Source organism: Pseudophryne corroboree, chromosome 2 (genome assembly GCF_028390025.1).
Source record: "Pseudophryne corroboree isolate aPseCor3 chromosome 2, aPseCor3.hap2, whole genome shotgun sequence".
Classification (NCBI taxonomy): domain Eukaryota; kingdom Metazoa; phylum Chordata; class Amphibia; order Anura; family Myobatrachidae; genus Pseudophryne; species Pseudophryne corroboree.
Genome location: NC_086445.1, coordinates 590810855 through 590828766, shown reverse-complemented (window position 1 = coordinate 590828766; position 17912 = coordinate 590810855). Strand labels below are relative to the sequence as shown.

The 17912-nt window shown below is 47.6% G+C and overlaps 1 protein-coding gene, 1 long non-coding RNA gene and 1 pseudogene across 3 annotated transcripts in view; 2 read left to right on the top strand and 1 right to left on the bottom strand.

Annotated features, from left to right (window-relative positions):
- Positions 1–2245: 2245 nt before the first annotated feature.
- The window catches only part of LOC135037852 (uncharacterized), a 307719-nt gene continuing 292052 nt past the window's right edge, over positions 2246–17912 (bottom strand). For both annotated transcript variants that reach the window (XR_010232321.1, XR_010232327.1), the window contains exon 4: positions 2246–2380. This is a non-coding gene — a long non-coding RNA (uncharacterized LOC135037852). The remainder of the gene's footprint in view (positions 2381–17912) is intronic.
- LOC135052532 (5S ribosomal RNA) lies at positions 8662–8781 on the top strand (annotated as a pseudogene).
- Positions 17138–17912, top strand: part of SNRNP40 (small nuclear ribonucleoprotein U5 subunit 40) — a 42902-nt gene continuing 42127 nt past the window's right edge. The window contains exon 1 of the mRNA XM_063954586.1: positions 17138–17393. Coding sequence (XP_063810656.1) covers positions 17313–17393 — 81 coding nt within the window. The 5' untranslated portion in view covers positions 17138–17312. The remainder of the gene's footprint in view (positions 17394–17912) is intronic.

The window sequence follows — 17912 nt, the reverse complement described above, 5'->3', positions numbered from 1 at the left end:
CCACTGTCGTGTCCATAAACTTCTTCTGGCAGATATGGACATCGCACTTACTCTCGATGCCAGAGTGCAAATATCCCTCTGAGCATCTCGCATATAAAGAAAAGCATCCTTTAATTGCTCTAAAGTCTGTAAAATACTGTCCCTATCCAGGGTATCAATATTTTCAGTCAGGGAATCCGACCAGACCACCCCAGCACTGCACATCCAGGCTGAGGCGATGGCTGGTCGCAGTATAACACCAGTATGTGTGTATATACTTTTTAGGGTAGTTTCCAGCCTCCTATCAGCTGGATCCTTGAGGGCGGCCGTATCAGGAGACGGTAACGCCACTTGTTTTGATAAGCGTGTGAGCGCCTTATCCACCTTAGGGGGTGTTTCCCAGCGCGCCCTAACCTCTGGCGGGAAAGGGTATAATGCCAATAACTTTTTTGAAATTAGCACTTTTCTATCTGGGTTAACCCACGCTTCATCACATACATCATTCAATTCCTCTGATTCAGGAAAAACTACAGGTAGTTTTTTCACCCCCCACATAATACCCCTTTTTGTGGTACTTGTAGTATCAGAGATATGCAAAGCCTCCTTCATTGCCGTGATCATATAACGTGTGGCCCTACTGGAAAATACGTTTGTTTCTTCACCGTCGACACTAGATTCAGTGTCCGTGTCTGGGTCTGTGTCGACCGACTGAGGTAAAGGGCGTTTTACAGCCCCTGACGGTGTCTGAGACGCCTGGGCAGGTACTAACTGGTTTTCCAGCCGTCTCATGTCGTCAACTGATTTTTGTAATGTGCTGACATTATCACGTAATTCCATAAACAAAGCCATCCATTCCGGTGTCGACTCCCTGGGGGGTGACATCACCATTACCGGCAATTGCTCTGCCTCCACACCAACATCGTCCTCATACATGTCGACACACACGTACCGACACACAGCAGACACACAGGGAATGCTCTATTGAAGACAGGACCCCACTAGCCCTTTGGGGAGACAGAGGGAGAGTTTGCCAGCACACACCCAAGCGCTATAATATATATGGGAACAACCCTATATAAGTGTTGTATCCTTATAGCAGCTTAAATATAGTAATATCGCCAAAAAAAGTGCCCCCCCTCTCTGTTTTACCCTGTTTCTGTAGTGCAGTGCAGGGGAGAGTCCTGGGAGCCTTCCTCACAGCGGAGCTGAGCAGGAAAATGGCGCTGTGTGCTGAGGAGAATAAGCCCCGCCCCCTATTTCGGCGGGCTCTTCTCCGGAGTTTGTGAGATCTGGCAGGGGTTAAATACATCCATATAGCCTCAAGGGCTATATGTGATGTATTTTTTAGCCATAAAAAGGTATTATACATTGCTGCCCAGGGCGCCCCCCCAGCGCCCTGCACCCTCCGTGACCGCTGTGTGAAGTGTGCTGACAACAATGGCGCACAGCTGCAGTGCTGTGCGCTACCTCAGGAAGACTGAAAAGTCTTCTGCCGTCTGCTTCTGGACCTCTTCCATCTTCGGCCTCTGCAAGGGGGGTCGGCGGCGCGGCTCCGGGACCGGACTCCATGGCTGGGCCTGTGTTCGATCCCTCTGGAGCTAATGGTGTCCAGTAGCCTAAGAAGCCAATCCATCCTGCACGCAGGTGAGTTGACTTCTCTCCCCTAAGTCCCTCGATGCAGTGAGCCTGTTGCCAGCAGGACTCACTGAAAATAAAAAACCTAAAAACTTTTTCTAAGCAGCTCTTTAGGAGAGCCACCAAGATTGCACCCTGCTCGGACGGGCACAAAAACCTAACTGAGGCTTGGAGGAGGGTCATAGGGGGAGGAGCCAGTGCACACCACCTGATCCTAAAGCTTTATTTTTGTGCCCTGTCTCCTGCGGAGCCGCTAATCCCCATGGTCCTGACGGAGTCCCCAGCATCCACTAGGACGTTAGAGAAATCTCCATTCTCTGGTGGAGATTCTGGCCTCTTCCCTCCCTGACTCTAAATGGCACGAGACCGTCAATCACTGACCACCTAATACCGTAGTGTGACTGATGTCGCAGACTCATACTGCGCAAGTGCTATACAGGTCCAGAACTTGGAGTCATGTGCTACAACAGCGTCAGGACCTGAATCAGACCGTCTTATTGGAGTGTCGCGAGAAGGGATTTATAGTAACATTTGAATAAAGTCCCAGATGGGAAACAGCCAATAGAGGCAGCCTTTCATGTCTGAATCAGACCCTTTTTGTAGACTGTTTTCAGTTTTTATTTAGTATGGATCTGTCCTTTACTGTGGATCGGTCTTTTTTCCGTCATCACATGGCTTTTACCTACACACCTTTAGCTGTTCTTTTGTAAAGCTTTTACCATTCATTTTGACTCGTTGCACTTTTACCAATATATTTCTAGAGTACCTGTTGAGAAATAAAGTGTTTGAAAGAAAAGTAGTGGGAACCGCACAAGTCCTTAATCCGGTAGATAATAACCTCTGAAAAACTGAATTATCACTGAATTGCTTCTAGATATAGCAACCTAATGTATGTGGATAATCAATCCTAATACCAATGCTTGTTGCTTTCAGTGGTGCTCCCAAGAGTCAAATTTAACAGTCAAGAAAAACCAAAACAGAGAAGTATTGGAAAGTAGACTCTTTTTTGGGAGCACTCTAATTCAGAGGGTAACATTGTAACATATTGATACTGATAAAAACATTTTTAATAAGTAAATCATAAAATAGGATTTAAGGAGTATCTGCGTATGAATATAGAAGCTTCACGAAAATATGAAAAAAGATTACAAATCATGCGTGATATCCATATCACAATCTATCAGTTGCCGGAAATTAATAGCTGTGGTACCGAAAATAATTAAACATTGCACATTGAAACTCATGTAATATGTGACCATCATTTATTCTGCAGATATCCATTATGGATTATTATAAATGCAGAGAATTAAATCATTGGTCATGTGAAAACCGAGTACCCAATAATAATAAGAATTTACTTACCGATAATTCTATTTCTCGTAGTCCGTAGTGGATGCTGGGGACTCCGTAAGGACCATGGGGAATAGCGGCTCCGCAGGAGACTGGGCACAAAAGTAAAGCTTTAGAACTACCTGGTGTGCACTGGCTCCTCCCCCTATGACCCTCCTCCAAGCCTCAGTTAGGATACTGTGCCCGGACGAGCGTACACAATAAGGAAGGATTTTGAATCCCGGGTAAGACTCATACCAGCCACACCAATCACACCGTATAACTCGTGATCTAAACCCAGTTAACAGCATGATAACAGAGGAGCCTCTAGAAAAGATGGCTCACTACAGCAATAACCCGATTTTTTTGGTAACAATAACTATGTACCAGTATTGCAGACAATCCGCACTTGGGATGGGCGCCCAGCATCCACTACGGACTACGAGAAATAGAATTATCGGTAAGTAAATTCTTATTTTCTCTAACGTCCTAAGTGGATGCTGGGGACTCCGTAAGGACCAAGGGGATTATACCAAAGCTCCCAAACGGGCGGAAGAGTGCGGATGACTCTGCAGCACCAAATGAGAGAACTCCAGGTCCTCCTCAGCCAGGGTATCAATTTTGTAGAATTTTACAAACGTATTTGCTCCTGACCAAGTAGCTGCTCGGCAAAGTTGTAAAGCCGAGACCCCTCGGGCAGCCGCCCAAGATGAGCCCACCTTCCTTGTGGAGTGGGCATTTACAGATTTTTGGCTGTGGCAGGCCTGCCACAGAATGTGCAAGCTGAATTGTACTACAAATCCAACGAGCAATAGTCTGCTTAGAAGCAGGAGCACCCAGCTTGTTGGGTGCATACAGGATAAACAGCGAGTCAGATTTTCTGACTCCAGCCGTCCTGGAAACATATATTTTCAGGGCCCTGACAACGTCTAGCAACTTGGAGTCCTCCAAGTCCCTAGTAGCCGCAGGCACCACAATAGGTTGGTTCAGGTGAAACGCTGAAACCACCTTAGGGAGAAAGTGAGGACGAGTCCTCAATTCCGCCCTGTCCGAATGGAAAATCAGATAAGGGCTTTTACAGGATAAAGCCGCCAATTCTGACACGCGCCTGGCCCAGGCCAGGGCCAACAGCGTGACCACTTTCCATGTGAGATATTTTAACTCCACAGATTTAAGTGGTTCAAACCAATGTGACTTTTGGAACCCAAAAACTACATTGAGATCCCAAAGTGCCACTGGAGGCACAAAAGGAGGCTGTAATTGCAGTACCCCTTTTACAAACGTCTGAACTTCAGGGACTGAAGCTAGTTCTTTTTGGAAGAAAATTGACAGGGCCGAAATTTGAACCTTAATGGACCCCAATTTCAGGCCCATAGACACTCCTGTTTGCAGGAAATGTAGGAATCGACCCAGTTGAATTTCCTCCGTCGGGCCTTACTGGCCTCGCACCACGCAACATATTTTCGCCAAATGCAGTGATAATGTTTTGCGGTTACATCCTTCCTGGCTTTGATCAGGATAGGGATGACTTCATCCGGAATGCCTTTTTTCCTTCAGGATCCGGCGTTCAACCGCCATGCCATCAAACGCAGCCGCGGTAAGTCTTTGGAACAGACAGGGTCCTTGCTGGAGCAGGTCCCTTCTTAGAGGTAGAGGCCACGGATCCTCCGTGAGCATCTCTTGAAGTTCCGGTTACCAAGTCCTTCTTGGCCAATCCGGAGCCACGAATATAGTGCTTACTCCTCTCCATCTTATCAATCTCAGTACCTTGGGTATGAGAGGCAGAGGAGGGAACACATACACTGACTGGTACACCCATGGTGTTACCAGAGCGTCTACAGCTATTGCCTGAGGGTCCCTTGACCTGGCGCAATACCTGTCGAGTTTTTCCCAACGATTTATAATCATGTGGAAGACTTCTGGGTGAAGTCTCCACTCTCCCGGGTGGAGGTCGTGTCTGCTGAGGAAGTCTGCTTCCCAGTTGTCCACTCCCGGAATGAATACTGCTGACAGTGCTATCACATGATTTTCCGCCCAGCGAAGAATCCTTGCAGCTTCTGCCATTGCCCTCCTGCTTCTTGTGCCACCCTGTCTGTTTACGTGGGTGACTGCCGTGATGTTGTCCGACTGGATCAACACCGGCTGACCTTGAAGCAGAGGTCTTGCTAAGCTTAGAGCATTGTAAATGGCCCTTAGCTTCAGGATATTTATGTGAAGTGATGTCTCCAGGCTTGACCATAAGCCCTGGAAATTCCTTCCCTGTGTGACTGCTCCCCAGCCTCGCAGGCTGGCATCCGTGGTCACCAGGACCCAGTCCTGAATGCCGAATCTGCGGCCCTCTAGAAGATGAGCACTCTGCAACCACCACAGGAGGGACACCCTTGTCCTTGGTGACAGGGTTATCCGCTGATGCATCTGAAGATGCGACCCGGACCATTTGTCCAGCAGGTCCCACTGGAAAGTTCTTGCGTGGAATCTGCCGAAAGGGATTGCTTCGTAGAAAGCCACCATTTTACCCAGAACCCTTGTGCATTGATGCACTGAGAGTTGGCTCGGTTTTAGGAGGTTCCTGACTAGCTCGGATAACTCCCTGGCTTTCTCCTCCGGGAGAAACACCTTTTTCTGGACTGTGTCCAGGATCATCCCTAGGAACAGAAGACGAGTCGTCGGAACCAGCTGCGATTTTGGAATATTGAGAATCCAATCGTGCTGCCGCAACACTACCTGAGATAGTGCTACACCGACCTCCAACTGTTCCCTGGATCTTACCCTTATCAGGGAATCGTCCAAGTAAGGGATAACTAAAATTCCCTTCCTTCGAAGGAATATCATCATTTCGGCCATTACCTTGGTAAAGACCCGGGGTGCCGTGGACCATCCATACGGCAGCGTCTGAACTGATAGTGACAGTTCTGTACCATAAACCTGAGGTACCCTTGGTGAGAAGGGTAAATTGGGACATGAAGGTAAGCATCCTTAATGTCCCGAGACATCATGTAGTCCCCTTCTTCCAGGTTCGCAATCACTGCTCTGAGTGACTCAATCTTGAATTTGAACCTCTGTATGTAAGTGTTCAAAGATTTTAGATTTAGAATCGGTCTCACCGAGCCGTCCGGCTTCGGTACCACAACAGTGTGGAATAATACCCCGTTCCCTGTTGCAGGAGGGGTACCTTGATTATCACCTGCTGGGAATACAGCTTGTGAATGGCTTCCAAAACTGTCTCCCTGTCAGAAGGAGACATCGGTAAAGCCGACTTTAGGAAACGGCGAGGGGGAGACGTCTAGAATTCCAATTTGTACCCCTGAGATATCACCTGAAGGATCCAGGGGTCTACTTGCGAGTGAGCCCACTGCGCGCTGAAATTCATTGAGATGGGCCCCCCACCGTGCCTGATTCTGCTTGTAAAGCCCCAGCGTCATACTGAGGGCTTGGCAGAGGCGGGAGAGGGTTTCTGTTCCTGGGAACTGGCTGATTTCTGCAGCCTTTTTCCTCTCCCTCTGTCACGGGGCAGAAATGAGGAACCTTTTGCCCGCTTGTCAACGAAAAGACTGCGCCTGATAATACGGCGTCTTCTCATGTTGAGAGGCGACCTGGGGTACACACGTGGATTTCCCAGCTGTTGCCGTGGCCACCAGGTCTGAAAGACCGACCCCAAATAACTCCTCCCCTTAATAAGGCAATACTTCCAAATGCCGTTTGGAATCCGCATCACCTGACCACTGTCGTGTCCATAACCCTCTACTGGTAGAAATGGACAACGCACTTAGACTTGATGCCAGTCGGCAAATATTCCGCTGTGCATCACGCATATATAGAAATGCATCTTTCAAATGCTCTATAGGCAATAATATACTGTCCCTATCTAGGGTATCAATATTTTCAGTCAGGGAATCCGACCACGCCAACCCAGCACTGCACATCCAGGCTGAGGCGATTGCTGGTCGCAGTATAACACCAGTATGTGTGTAAATACATTTTAGGATACCCTCCTGCTTTCTATCAGCAGGATCCTTAAGGGCGGCCATCTCAGGAGAGGGTAGAGCCCTTGTTCTTACAAGCGTGTGAGCGCTTTATCCACCCTAGGGGGTGTTTCCCAACGCACCCTAACCTCTGGCGGGAAAGGATATAATGCCAATAACATTTTTGAAATTATCAGTTGTTATCGGGGGAAACCCACGCATCATCACACACCTCATTTAATTTCTCAGATTCAGGAAAACTACAGGTAGTTTTTCCTCACCGAACATAATACCCCTTTTTGGTGGTACTCGTATTATCAGAAATGTGTAAAACATTTTTCATTGCCTCAATCATGTAACGTGTGGCCCTACTGGAAGTCACATTTGTCTCTTTACCGTCGACACTGGAGTCAGTATCCGTGTCGGCGTCTATATCTGCCATCTGAGGTAACGGGCGCTTTAGAGCCCCTGACGGCCTATGAGACGTCTGGACAGGCACAAGCTGAGTAGCCGGCTGTCTCATGTCAACCACTGTCTTTTATACAGAGCTGACACTGTCACGTAATTCCTTCCAACAGTTCATCCACTCAGGTGTCGACCCCCTAGGGGGTGACATCACTATTACAGGCAATCTGCTCCGTCTCCACATCATTTTTCTCCTCATACATGTCGACACAAATGTACCGACACACAGCACACACACAGGGAATGCTCTGATAGAGGACAGGACCCCACTAGCCCTTTGGGGAGACAGAGGGAGAGTTTGCCAGCACACACCAGAGCGCTATATATATACAGGGATAACCTTATATAAGTGTTTTTCCCCTTATAGCTGCTGTATTGTTAATACTGCGCCTAATTAGTGCCCCCCTCTCTTTTTTAACCCTTTCTGTAGTGTAGTGACTGCAGGGGAGAGCCAGGGGAGCTTCCCTCCAACTGAGCTGTGAGGGAAAATGGCGCCAGTGTGCTGAGGAGATAGGCTCCGCCCCTTTTTCGCGGACTTTTCTCCTGCTTTTTTATGGATTCTGGCAGGGGTTAAAATTCATCCATATAGCCCTGGGGGCTATATGTGATGTATTTTCGCCAGCCAAGGTGTTTTTATTGCTGCTCAGGGCGCCCCCCCCTAGCGCCCTGCACCCTCAGTGACCGAAGTGTGAAGTGTGCTGAGGAGCAATGGCGCACAGCTGCAGTGCTGTGCGCTACCTTGGTGAAGACAGGACGTCTTCTGCCGCCGATTTTCCGGACCTCTTCTGTCTTCTGGCTCTGTAAGGGGGCCGGCGGCGCGGCTCTGGGACCCATCCATGGCTGGGCCTGTGATCGTCCCTCTGGAGCTAATGTCCAGTAGCCTAAGAAGCCCAATCCACTCTGCACGCAGGTGAGTTCGCTTCTTCTCCCCTTAGTCCCTCGATGCAGTGAGCCTGTTGCCAGCAGGTCTCACTGAAAATAAAAAACCTAAAACTAAACTTTTCACTAAGCAGCTCAGGAGAGCCACCTAGTGTGCACCCTTCTCGTTCGGGCACAAAAATCCAACTGAGGCTTGGAGGAGGGTCATAGGGGGAGGAGCCAGTGCACACCAGGTAGTTCTAAAGCTTTACTTTTGTGCCCAGTCTCCTGCGGAGCCGCTATTCCCCATGGTCCTTACGGAGTCCCCAGCATCCACTTAGGACGTTAGAGAAATATGTATAAGTTACACTGTGTTGGGGAGTCAATTTGTTGCAGTACCAGGGTGTTCAGAGGTGGTCTCCCATCCTAGTACTAACCCGGTCATACCTCACTGGAGATGCCCAATCTCTTCTGACCTTGGAAGCTAAGCAGTGAAAGGCCGGGTTAGTACTAGGATGGGAGACCACCTCTGAACACCCTGGTACTGCAACAAATTGACACCCCAACACAATTTTCACATGACCAATGATTTAATTCTCTGCATTTATAATAATCCATAATGGATATCTGCAGAATAAATGATGGTCACATATTACATGAGTTTCAATGTGCAATGTTTAATTATTTTCGGTACCACAGCTATTAATTTCCGGCAACTGATAGATTGTGATATGGATATCACGCATGATTTATAATCTTTTTTCATATTTTCGCGAAGCTTCTATAGTCATACGCAGATACTCCTTAAATCCTATTTTATGATTTACTTAAAAACATTTTTAATATCAGTATCAACATGTTACAATGTTACCCTCTGAATTAGAGAAATAAAGTGTGCCACATTCCAATATGTTAATTACAATGCATACTTTAGAACGCTATAATGCAGGTTTCCAAACGCCACCATTACAGTCCAGGTTTTAACGATATCCATGCTTGAGCACAGATGACATGATTAAATCAAATTGATTGAAGTATTAATTATCTAGTCTCAAGAATGGATATCCTTAAAACCTGGAATGTAATGGTGGAGTTTGGGAAATTGTGCTATAATGGGAAAAGGAACATTAAAGGAAACAAAAGGGGAAAAAAGATAAAGCAATCATCCTACGGGTTTGGTACAGAATCCTCCCGACATTGAAGATCCCAACGTTGGAGGGGTAAGTATTAACAGTTACCGCAATACTTACCATCGTGATGTTGGCTGCCAGTGTTCTGGCGCCAGTCTCCAGAGTGGTGTCAGGATTCTGATGTTGGTCACATGACCGCAGGCATCCCATCCATCGTGATGCTAAACGCATCCCCATCCTACAATATGGGTTTCAGCTGAAGGCTGAGTAAAAGGAACACTCATTTACAATAGATGCGAATGAGCCCTGTTTTCATTATAGTAATAATGTTACACTGGTCAAATACAGAGGTAATTTGTGGCCATATTAACTTGTTCGTGTAGGGCTGGCGGACAGGCTGCATCCTCATAGACATCAGTGCTGTCCATATATGGTGGAAGATAGGAGCTGATTAGCTGGTACTTTATCTCTGACCGCTTTATCTCCATCCAAGGCTTAGTAAATAGACCCCTTCACATGTAGTTTTTTCTTTGATTCATGTCGCGTCCAAACTGACAGATTTAGCCGCTTTATGCTTTGACGCGACGCAGAGAGCGATGTTAGGACACCCAAACAGCTGACTTTTTCACACATTTCAGCTCACTACCTCAGGAGGCTAAAACTTGTGCACCTACGGCTATTCGCGACTGAAAGGAGCCACAATAGAATACCCTGGAGGACAAAGTGCTAATTCCAGAGAAAGGTAGGACGCTATATATTTTGAACATTATTTCCATTTTGATAAGTTCAGAATTATGACCCTTTAGTTTTGTGTTTCATTGGCTCAGTTAGGGAGCAGTCATATCGTATCACTGCTCTTTAAATTTGGGTCCTACCCCTTCTGGAAGGAAGCTCCATCCCCTATGTAATACTTATCATTTGTGTTTTATTTTTTATTGGATTTTATATATTTGTTAAGTGTGTGTAATAAATACGTTTTTTACGTTAACCACGCTGCTTTTGAGAATCAATTTGGCACAAAAGATACCTTTATATGAGGAGTCCTGCAATTTCAACCGTGAGTGGATGGTACGATTTAATCTATTGATAACCCTTAAAGATACCTTGATACGTGTCCACACAACTTTTCTTTGTAAGTTAGGTGTGTTGCTATAGAAGATATTCTCTATCTAGTAAACACGCTCATTGATTACAAGAGGGGGATAAGCACCATTCACATACAAAGATACCTTTACACGTTTAACAAAGTGTCTCACTTTGTAAGTGAGGTATGCCGATCTAGGTGTAAATTTGGAATAAATATTTTTTGACACTTCAAAAATGTTATGAAAATAAGATGCTCGTGGAGAGATCACTGCACATTATATTTTTTCTTCATGTTATTTTTTTCAGATACCAATGAGCGACTTACCCATCGTTTGAAACAACCACAATTTTGGAAGAAAAGTCCTTTACATCAGCTAAATATCATTAGCCATTTTTTCCATTCGACCCACTTCGTGGAAGTGCCATCTCCTTCACATCCCTCCTATTTATACATTAGAATTGCTCCGTCTGCCACAGAAAATAAATAGTTGCCGTAAAGACAAGATTGAATCGCACCCTGGGAGCATTAGAGCACAAGCACGATAAGTACTGGGTGCCCATGGCACTTACAGAACTGAATATCGCCATTTGGACACGCATTACATACACAAATGGGAAGGGGGGCAGTGAGTCATATTTATTATTTTGAGTTGGGGACATTGTTTCAGAGTGTCACAACGTGAGTTGGAGGAAAATAGTGTGGCATAGAGTTGGAGGAAAATAAGAATTTACTTACCGATAATTCTATTTCTCGGAGTCCGTAGTGGATGCTGGGGTTCCTGAAAGGACCATGGGGAATAGCGGCTCCGCAGGAGACAGGGCACAAAAGTAAAGCTTTTACAGGTCAGGTGGTGTGTACTGGCTCCTCCCCCCATGACCCTCCTCCAGACTCCAGTTAGGTACTGTGCCCGGACGAGCGTACACAATAAGGGAGGATTTTGAATCCCGGGTAAGACTCATACCAGCCACACCAATCACACCGTACAACTTGTGATCTAAACCCAGTTAACAGTATGATAACAGAGGAGCCTCTGAAAGATGGCTTCCTAAACAATAACCCGAATTAGTTAACAATAACTATGTACAAGTATTGCAGATAATCCGCACTTGGGATGGGCGCCCAGCATCCACTACGGACTCCGAGAAATAGAATTATCGGTAAGTAAATTCTTATTTTCTCTATCGTCCTAAGTGGATGCTGGGGTTCCTGAAAGGACCATGGGGATTATACCAAAGCTCCCAAACGGGCGGGAGAGTGTGGATGACTCTGCAGCACCGAATGAGAGAACTCCAGGTCCTCCTTTGCCAGGGTATCAAATTTGTAAAAATTTACAAACGTGTTCTCCCCTGACCACGTAGCTGCTCGGCAGAGTTGTAATGCCGAGACCCCTCGGGCAGCCGCCCAAGATGAGCCCACCTTCCTTGCGGAATGGGCCTTAACAGATTTAGGCTGTGGCAGGCCTGCCACAGAATGTACAAGTTGAATTTTGTTACAAAACCAACGAGCAATCGACTGCTTAGAAGCAGGTGCACCCAACTTGTTGGGTGCATACAGTATAAACAGCGAGTCAGATTTTCTGACTCCAGCCGTCCTTTAAATGTATATTTTTAAGGCTCTGACAACGTCCAACAACTTGGAGTCCTTCAAGTCGTCTGTAGCCGCAGGCACTACAATAGGCTGGTTCAGGTGAAACGCTGATACCACCTTAGGGAGAAAATGCGGACGCGTCCGCAGCTCTGCCCTATGTCGAATGGAAAATTAAATAAGGGCTTTTATAAGACAAAGCCGCCAGTTCAGATACTCTCCCGGCCGAAGCCAGGGCCAGTAACATAGTCACTTTCCATGTGAGATATTTCAAATCCACATTCTTTAGTGGTTCAAACCAATTGGATTTGAGGAAATCTAAAACTACATTTAGATCCCACGGTGCCACCTTAGGCACCACAGGAGGCTGTATATGCAGTACTCCTTTGATAAAAATCTGGACCTCAGGGACTGAGGCCAATTCTTTGTGGAAGAATATTGATAGGGCCGAAATTTGAACCTTAATAGATCCCAATTTGAGACCCATAGACAATCCTGATTGCAGGAAATGTAGGAAAACGACCCAGTTGAAATTCCTCCATCGGAGCACTCCGCTGCTCGCACCACGCAACATATTTTCGCCAAATACGGCGATAATGCTTCGCGGTGACTTCCTTCCTTGCCTTTATCAAGGTAGGAATGACTTCTTCTGGAATGCCTTTTCCTTTTAGGATCTGGCATTCAACGCCATGCCGTCAAACGCAGCCGCGGTAAGTCTTGAAAAAGACAAGGACCCTGCTGAAGCAGGTCCCTTCTCAGAAGTAGAGGCCACGGATCGTCCGTGACCATCTCTTGAAGTTCCGGGTACCAAGTCCTTCTTGGCCAATCCGGAGCCACTAGTCTTACTCCTCTTTGCCGTATAATCCTCAATACCTTTGGTATGAGAGGCAGAGGAGGAAACACATATACCGACTGGTACACCCAAGGTGTTACCAGCGCGTCCACAGCTATTGCCTGCGGATCTCTTGACCTGGCGCAATACCTGTCCAGTGTTTTGTTGAGGCGAGACGCCATCATGTCCACCATTGGTTTTACCCAACGGTTTAATAGCATGTGGAAAACTTCTGGATGAAGTCCCCACTCTCCCGGGTGAAGGTCGTGTCTGCTGAGGAAGTCTGCTTCCCAGTTGTCCACGCCCGGGATGAATACTGCTGACAGTGCTATCACGTGATTCTCCGCCCAGCGAAGGATCCTGGCAGCTTCTGCCATTGCCCTCCTGCTTCTTGTGCCGCCCTGTCTGTTTACATGGGCGACTGCCGTGATGTTGTCCGACTGGATCAACACCGGTCTTCCTTGAAGCAGAGGTTCCGCCTGGCTTAGAGCATTGTAGATTGCTCTTAGTTCCAGAATGCTTATGTGAAGAGACTTTTTCAGGCTCGACCACACTCCCTGGAAATTTCTTCCCTGTGTGACTGCTCCCCAGCCTCTCAGGCTGGCATCCGTGGTCACCAGGATCCAATCCTGTATGCCAAATCTGCGGCCCTCCAATAGATGAGCCTCCTGCAACCACCACAGAAGGGATACCCTTGTCCTCGGCGACAGGGTTATCCGCAGGTGCATCTGAAGATGCGACCCTGACCATTTGTCCAACAGATCCCTTTGCATGGAATCTGCCGAAAGGGATTGCTTCGTAAGAAGCTACCATTTTTTCCCAGGACTCTTGTGCATTGATGTACAGACACCTTTCCTGGTTTTAGGAGGTTCCTGACCAGGTCAGATAACTCCTTGGCTTTTTCTTCGGGAAGAAAAACCTTTTTCTGAACTGTGTCCAGAATCATCCCCAGGAACAGCAGACGAGTTGTCGGCATTAATTGGGATTTTGGAATATTCAGAATCCATCCGTGCTGCTTTAGCACCTCTTGAGATAGTGCTAAACCCATCTCTAGCTGTTCTCTGGACCTTGCCCTTATTAGGAGATCGTCCAAGTATGGGATAATTAATACGCCTTTTCTTCGAAAAAGAAATATTATCTCGGCCATTACCTTTGTAAAGACCCGAGGTGCCGTGGACAAACCAAACGGCAGCGTCTGAAACTGATAGTGACAGTTTTGTACAACGAACCTGAGGTACCCCTGGTGTGAGGGGTAATTGGAACGTGGAGATACGCATCCTTGATGTCCAAGGATACCATAAAGTCCCCTTCTTCCAGGTTCGCTATCACTGCTCTGAGTGACTCCATCTTGAACTTGAACTTCTTTATGTATAGGTTCAAGGACTTCAGATTTAGAATAGGCCTTACCGAGCCATCCGGCTTCGGTACCACAAATAGAGTGGAATAATACCCCTTCCCTTGTTGTAGAAGAGGTACCTTGACTATCACCTGCTGAGAATACAGCTTGTGAATGGCTTCCAAAACCGTCTCCCTTTCTGAGGGGGACGTTGGTAAAGCAGACTTCAGGAAACGGCGAGGTGGCTCTGTCTCTAATTTCAACCTGTACCCCTGAGATATTATCTGCAGGATCCAGGGATTTACCTGCGAGTGAGCCCACTGCGCGCTGTAATTTTTGAGACGACCGCCTACCGCCCCCGAGTCCGCTTGCGAAGCCCCAGCGTCATGCTGAGGCTTTTGTAGAAGCCGGGGAGGGCTTCTGTTCCTGGGAAGGAGCTGCCTGTTGCTGTCTCTTCCCTCGTCCTCTGCCTCGTGGCAGATATGAATAGCCCTTTGCTCTCTTATTTTTAAAGGAACGAAAGGGCTGCGGTTGAAAGGTCGGTGCCTTTTTCTGTTGGGGAGTGACTTGAGGTAGAAAGGTGGATTTCCCGGCCGTAGCCGTGGCCACCAAATCCGATAGACCGACCTCAAATAACTCCTCTACGCATCGCCTGTCCACTGTCGTGTCCATAAAGCTCTTCTGGCCGAAATGGACATAGCACTTACCCGTGATGCCAGTGTGCAGATATCTCTCTGTGCATCACGCATATAAAGAAATGCATCCTTTATTTGTTCTAACGACAGTAAAATATTGTCCCTGTCCAGGGTATCAATATTTTTGATCAGGGACTCTGACCAAACTACCCCAGCACTGCACATCCAGGCAGTCGCAATAGCTGGTCGTAGTATAACACCTGCATGTGTGTATATACCTTTTTGGATATTTTCCATCCTCCTATCTGATGGATCTTTAAGTGCGTCCGTCTCAGGAGAGGGTAACGCCACTTGTTTTGATAAGCGTGTTAGCGCTTTGTCCACCCTAGGAGGTGTTTCCCAGCGCTCCCTAACCTCTGGCGGGAAAGGGTATAAAGCCAATAACTTCTTTGAAATTAGCAGTTTTTTATCGGGGCACCCCACGCTTCATCACACACGTCATTTAATTCTTCTGATTCGGTAAAAACTACTGGTAGTTTTTTCACACCCCACATAATACCCTGTTTAGTGGTACCTGTAGTATCAGCTAAATGTAACATCTCCTTTATTGCCAAAATCATATAACGTGTGGCCCTACTGGAAAATACGGTTGATTCGTCACCTTCACCACCGGAATCAGTGCCTGTGTCTGGGTCTGTGTCGACCGACTGAGGCAAGGGACGTTTTACAGCCCCTGACGGTGTTTGAGGCGCCTGGACAGACACTAATTGAGTGTCCGGCCGCCTCATGTCGGCAAACGACTGCTTAAGCGAGTTGACGCTATCCCGTAATTCCACAAATAAAGGCATCCATTCTGGTGTCGACCCCCTAGGAGGTGACATCCTCATATTTGGCAATTGCTCCGCCTCCACACCAATAACGTCCTCATACATGTCGACACACACGTACCGACACACAGCAGACACACAGGGAATGCTCTATACGAAGACAGGACCCACTAGCCCTTTGGGGAGACAGAGGGAGAGTCTGCCAGCACACACCAAAAAGCGCTATATATGACAGGGATAGCCTTATGATTAAGTGCTCCCTTATAGCTGCTTTTATATTAATATATTGCCATTTATTCTGCCCCCCCTCTCTGTTATACCCTGTTTCTGTAGTGCAGTGCAGGGGAGAGACCTGGGAGCCTTCCTGACCAGCGGAGCTGTGACAGAAAATGGCGCCGTGTGCTGAGGAGATAGGCCCCGCCCCTTTTTCGGCGGGCTCGTCTCCCGCTATTTAGTACATTTAGGCAGGGGTAAATATCTCCATATAGCCTCTGGGGCTATATGTGAGGTATTTTTAGCCTTTTTAAAGGTTTTCATTTGCCTCCCAGGGCGCCCCCCCCCAGCGCCCTGCACCCTCAGTGACTGCCGTGTGAAGTGTGCTGAGAGGAAAATGGCGCACAGCTGCAGTGCTGTGCGCTACCTTAAGAAGACTGCAGGAGTCTTCAGCCGCCGATTCTGGACCTCTTCTTGCTTCAGCATCTGTGAGGGGGCCGGCGGCGTGGCTCCGGTGACCATCCAGGCTGTACCTGTGATCGTCCCTCTGGAGCTTCATGTCCAGTAGCCAAGAAGCCAATCCATCCTGCACGCAGGTGAGTTCACTTCTTCTCCCCTCTGTCCCTCGTTGCAGTGATCCTGTTGCCAGCAGGAATCACTGTAAAATAAAAAACCTAAGCTAAACTCTCTAAGCAGCTCTTTATGAGAGCCACCTAGAATTGCACCCTTCTCGGCCGGGCACAAAAATCTAACTGGAGTCTGGAGGAGGGTCATGGGGGGAGGAGCCAGTACACACCACCTGACCTGTAAAAGCTTTACTTTTGTGCCCTGTCTCCTGCGGAGCCGCTATTCCCCATGGTCCTTTCAGGAACCCCAGCATCCACTTAGGACGATAGAGAAAATAGTGTGGCATAATGGCATATATGTGAACGCTTTAAGTAGAAATCATTAACTTTTCCAGGGGAAGGAGGGAGGGAAAGCTTTTAGAGCCACACTACCTAGCGGCTCCCTCTCCCGCTCTGTCCCCGGATCCTACTGCAGTACTCCAGTACCCCTAAGCGGCGTATGCCTAAATTCAGTTTCTTACCGAAGCACGCCACAAGATGGCGCACAAACCGATGACCATCCCTAACACACTGTCGGACACACCTATAACCAGCGTTCAGTGGCTATCACTGACCAATAGTAACGCCACCATTACACCTCGCCCAGTCACCAATCAGCCAATCGTCTTCCTCTTATTTTATTTTTTTTCACCCCCTCCTTCACGGGCCATGAGGTCCCTGTCAACCAATCAGTGTCCTGCAAGGGCAGGCGCAGGCTGTTTACGTAGTTGCTTGGTGCCGGAAGAACAACGCGGCCAGGTTTTGCTGCTAGCAGGAGTTGTAGAGCGTACAGCGGTGATATATGCGGGTTTTTGCTGGGGCTGGCTGCTGAGATATGATCGAGCAAAACAAAAGGAAGGGCTTAGAGCTGGTCCCCCTCCCGGCTAAGAAGCCGCGCAATGAGCTGGTGGCGACGGTAAGTGATGAGTAGGGAGTGTGGTTTATCTGCTCGAAAGCCCTTGCTCCCGCACTGGGGGCGGCTTTTCTGCAGCGGGTTACTCTATAATACGTCCAGACTCTCTATCGCCCAGTCAGCTGCAGTGTGTGCCGTGCCGTTACCTGGCCCTGGGGAGTGTTCTCCTGCAGCTGTTCATGAAATTAAGTAGTGATGAGTGGAGAAGTTGCCCATGGCAGCCAATCAGCATTGAAGTAACACTTATAATTTGAATACTATAAAATTATACAAAGCAGTTGATTGGTTACCATGGGCAACTTCTCCACTGGTTCACTTCTCCACTGTTTTTACTGCGTTGTGAATAGACCGCTATATCTTATTTATACAGTGCTGCAAGGGTCTACAGTGCCTTACAGAGCACACAGTAAAAAAAAGTTCCTTACAGGACATTGCAGCCGGGCATGGACAGGATTTATAAACGTTGCTGCAGCGGCGGTCATAGGTGATGCTGGTAGCAGTGGGAAGGTGATGGTGTTAGTG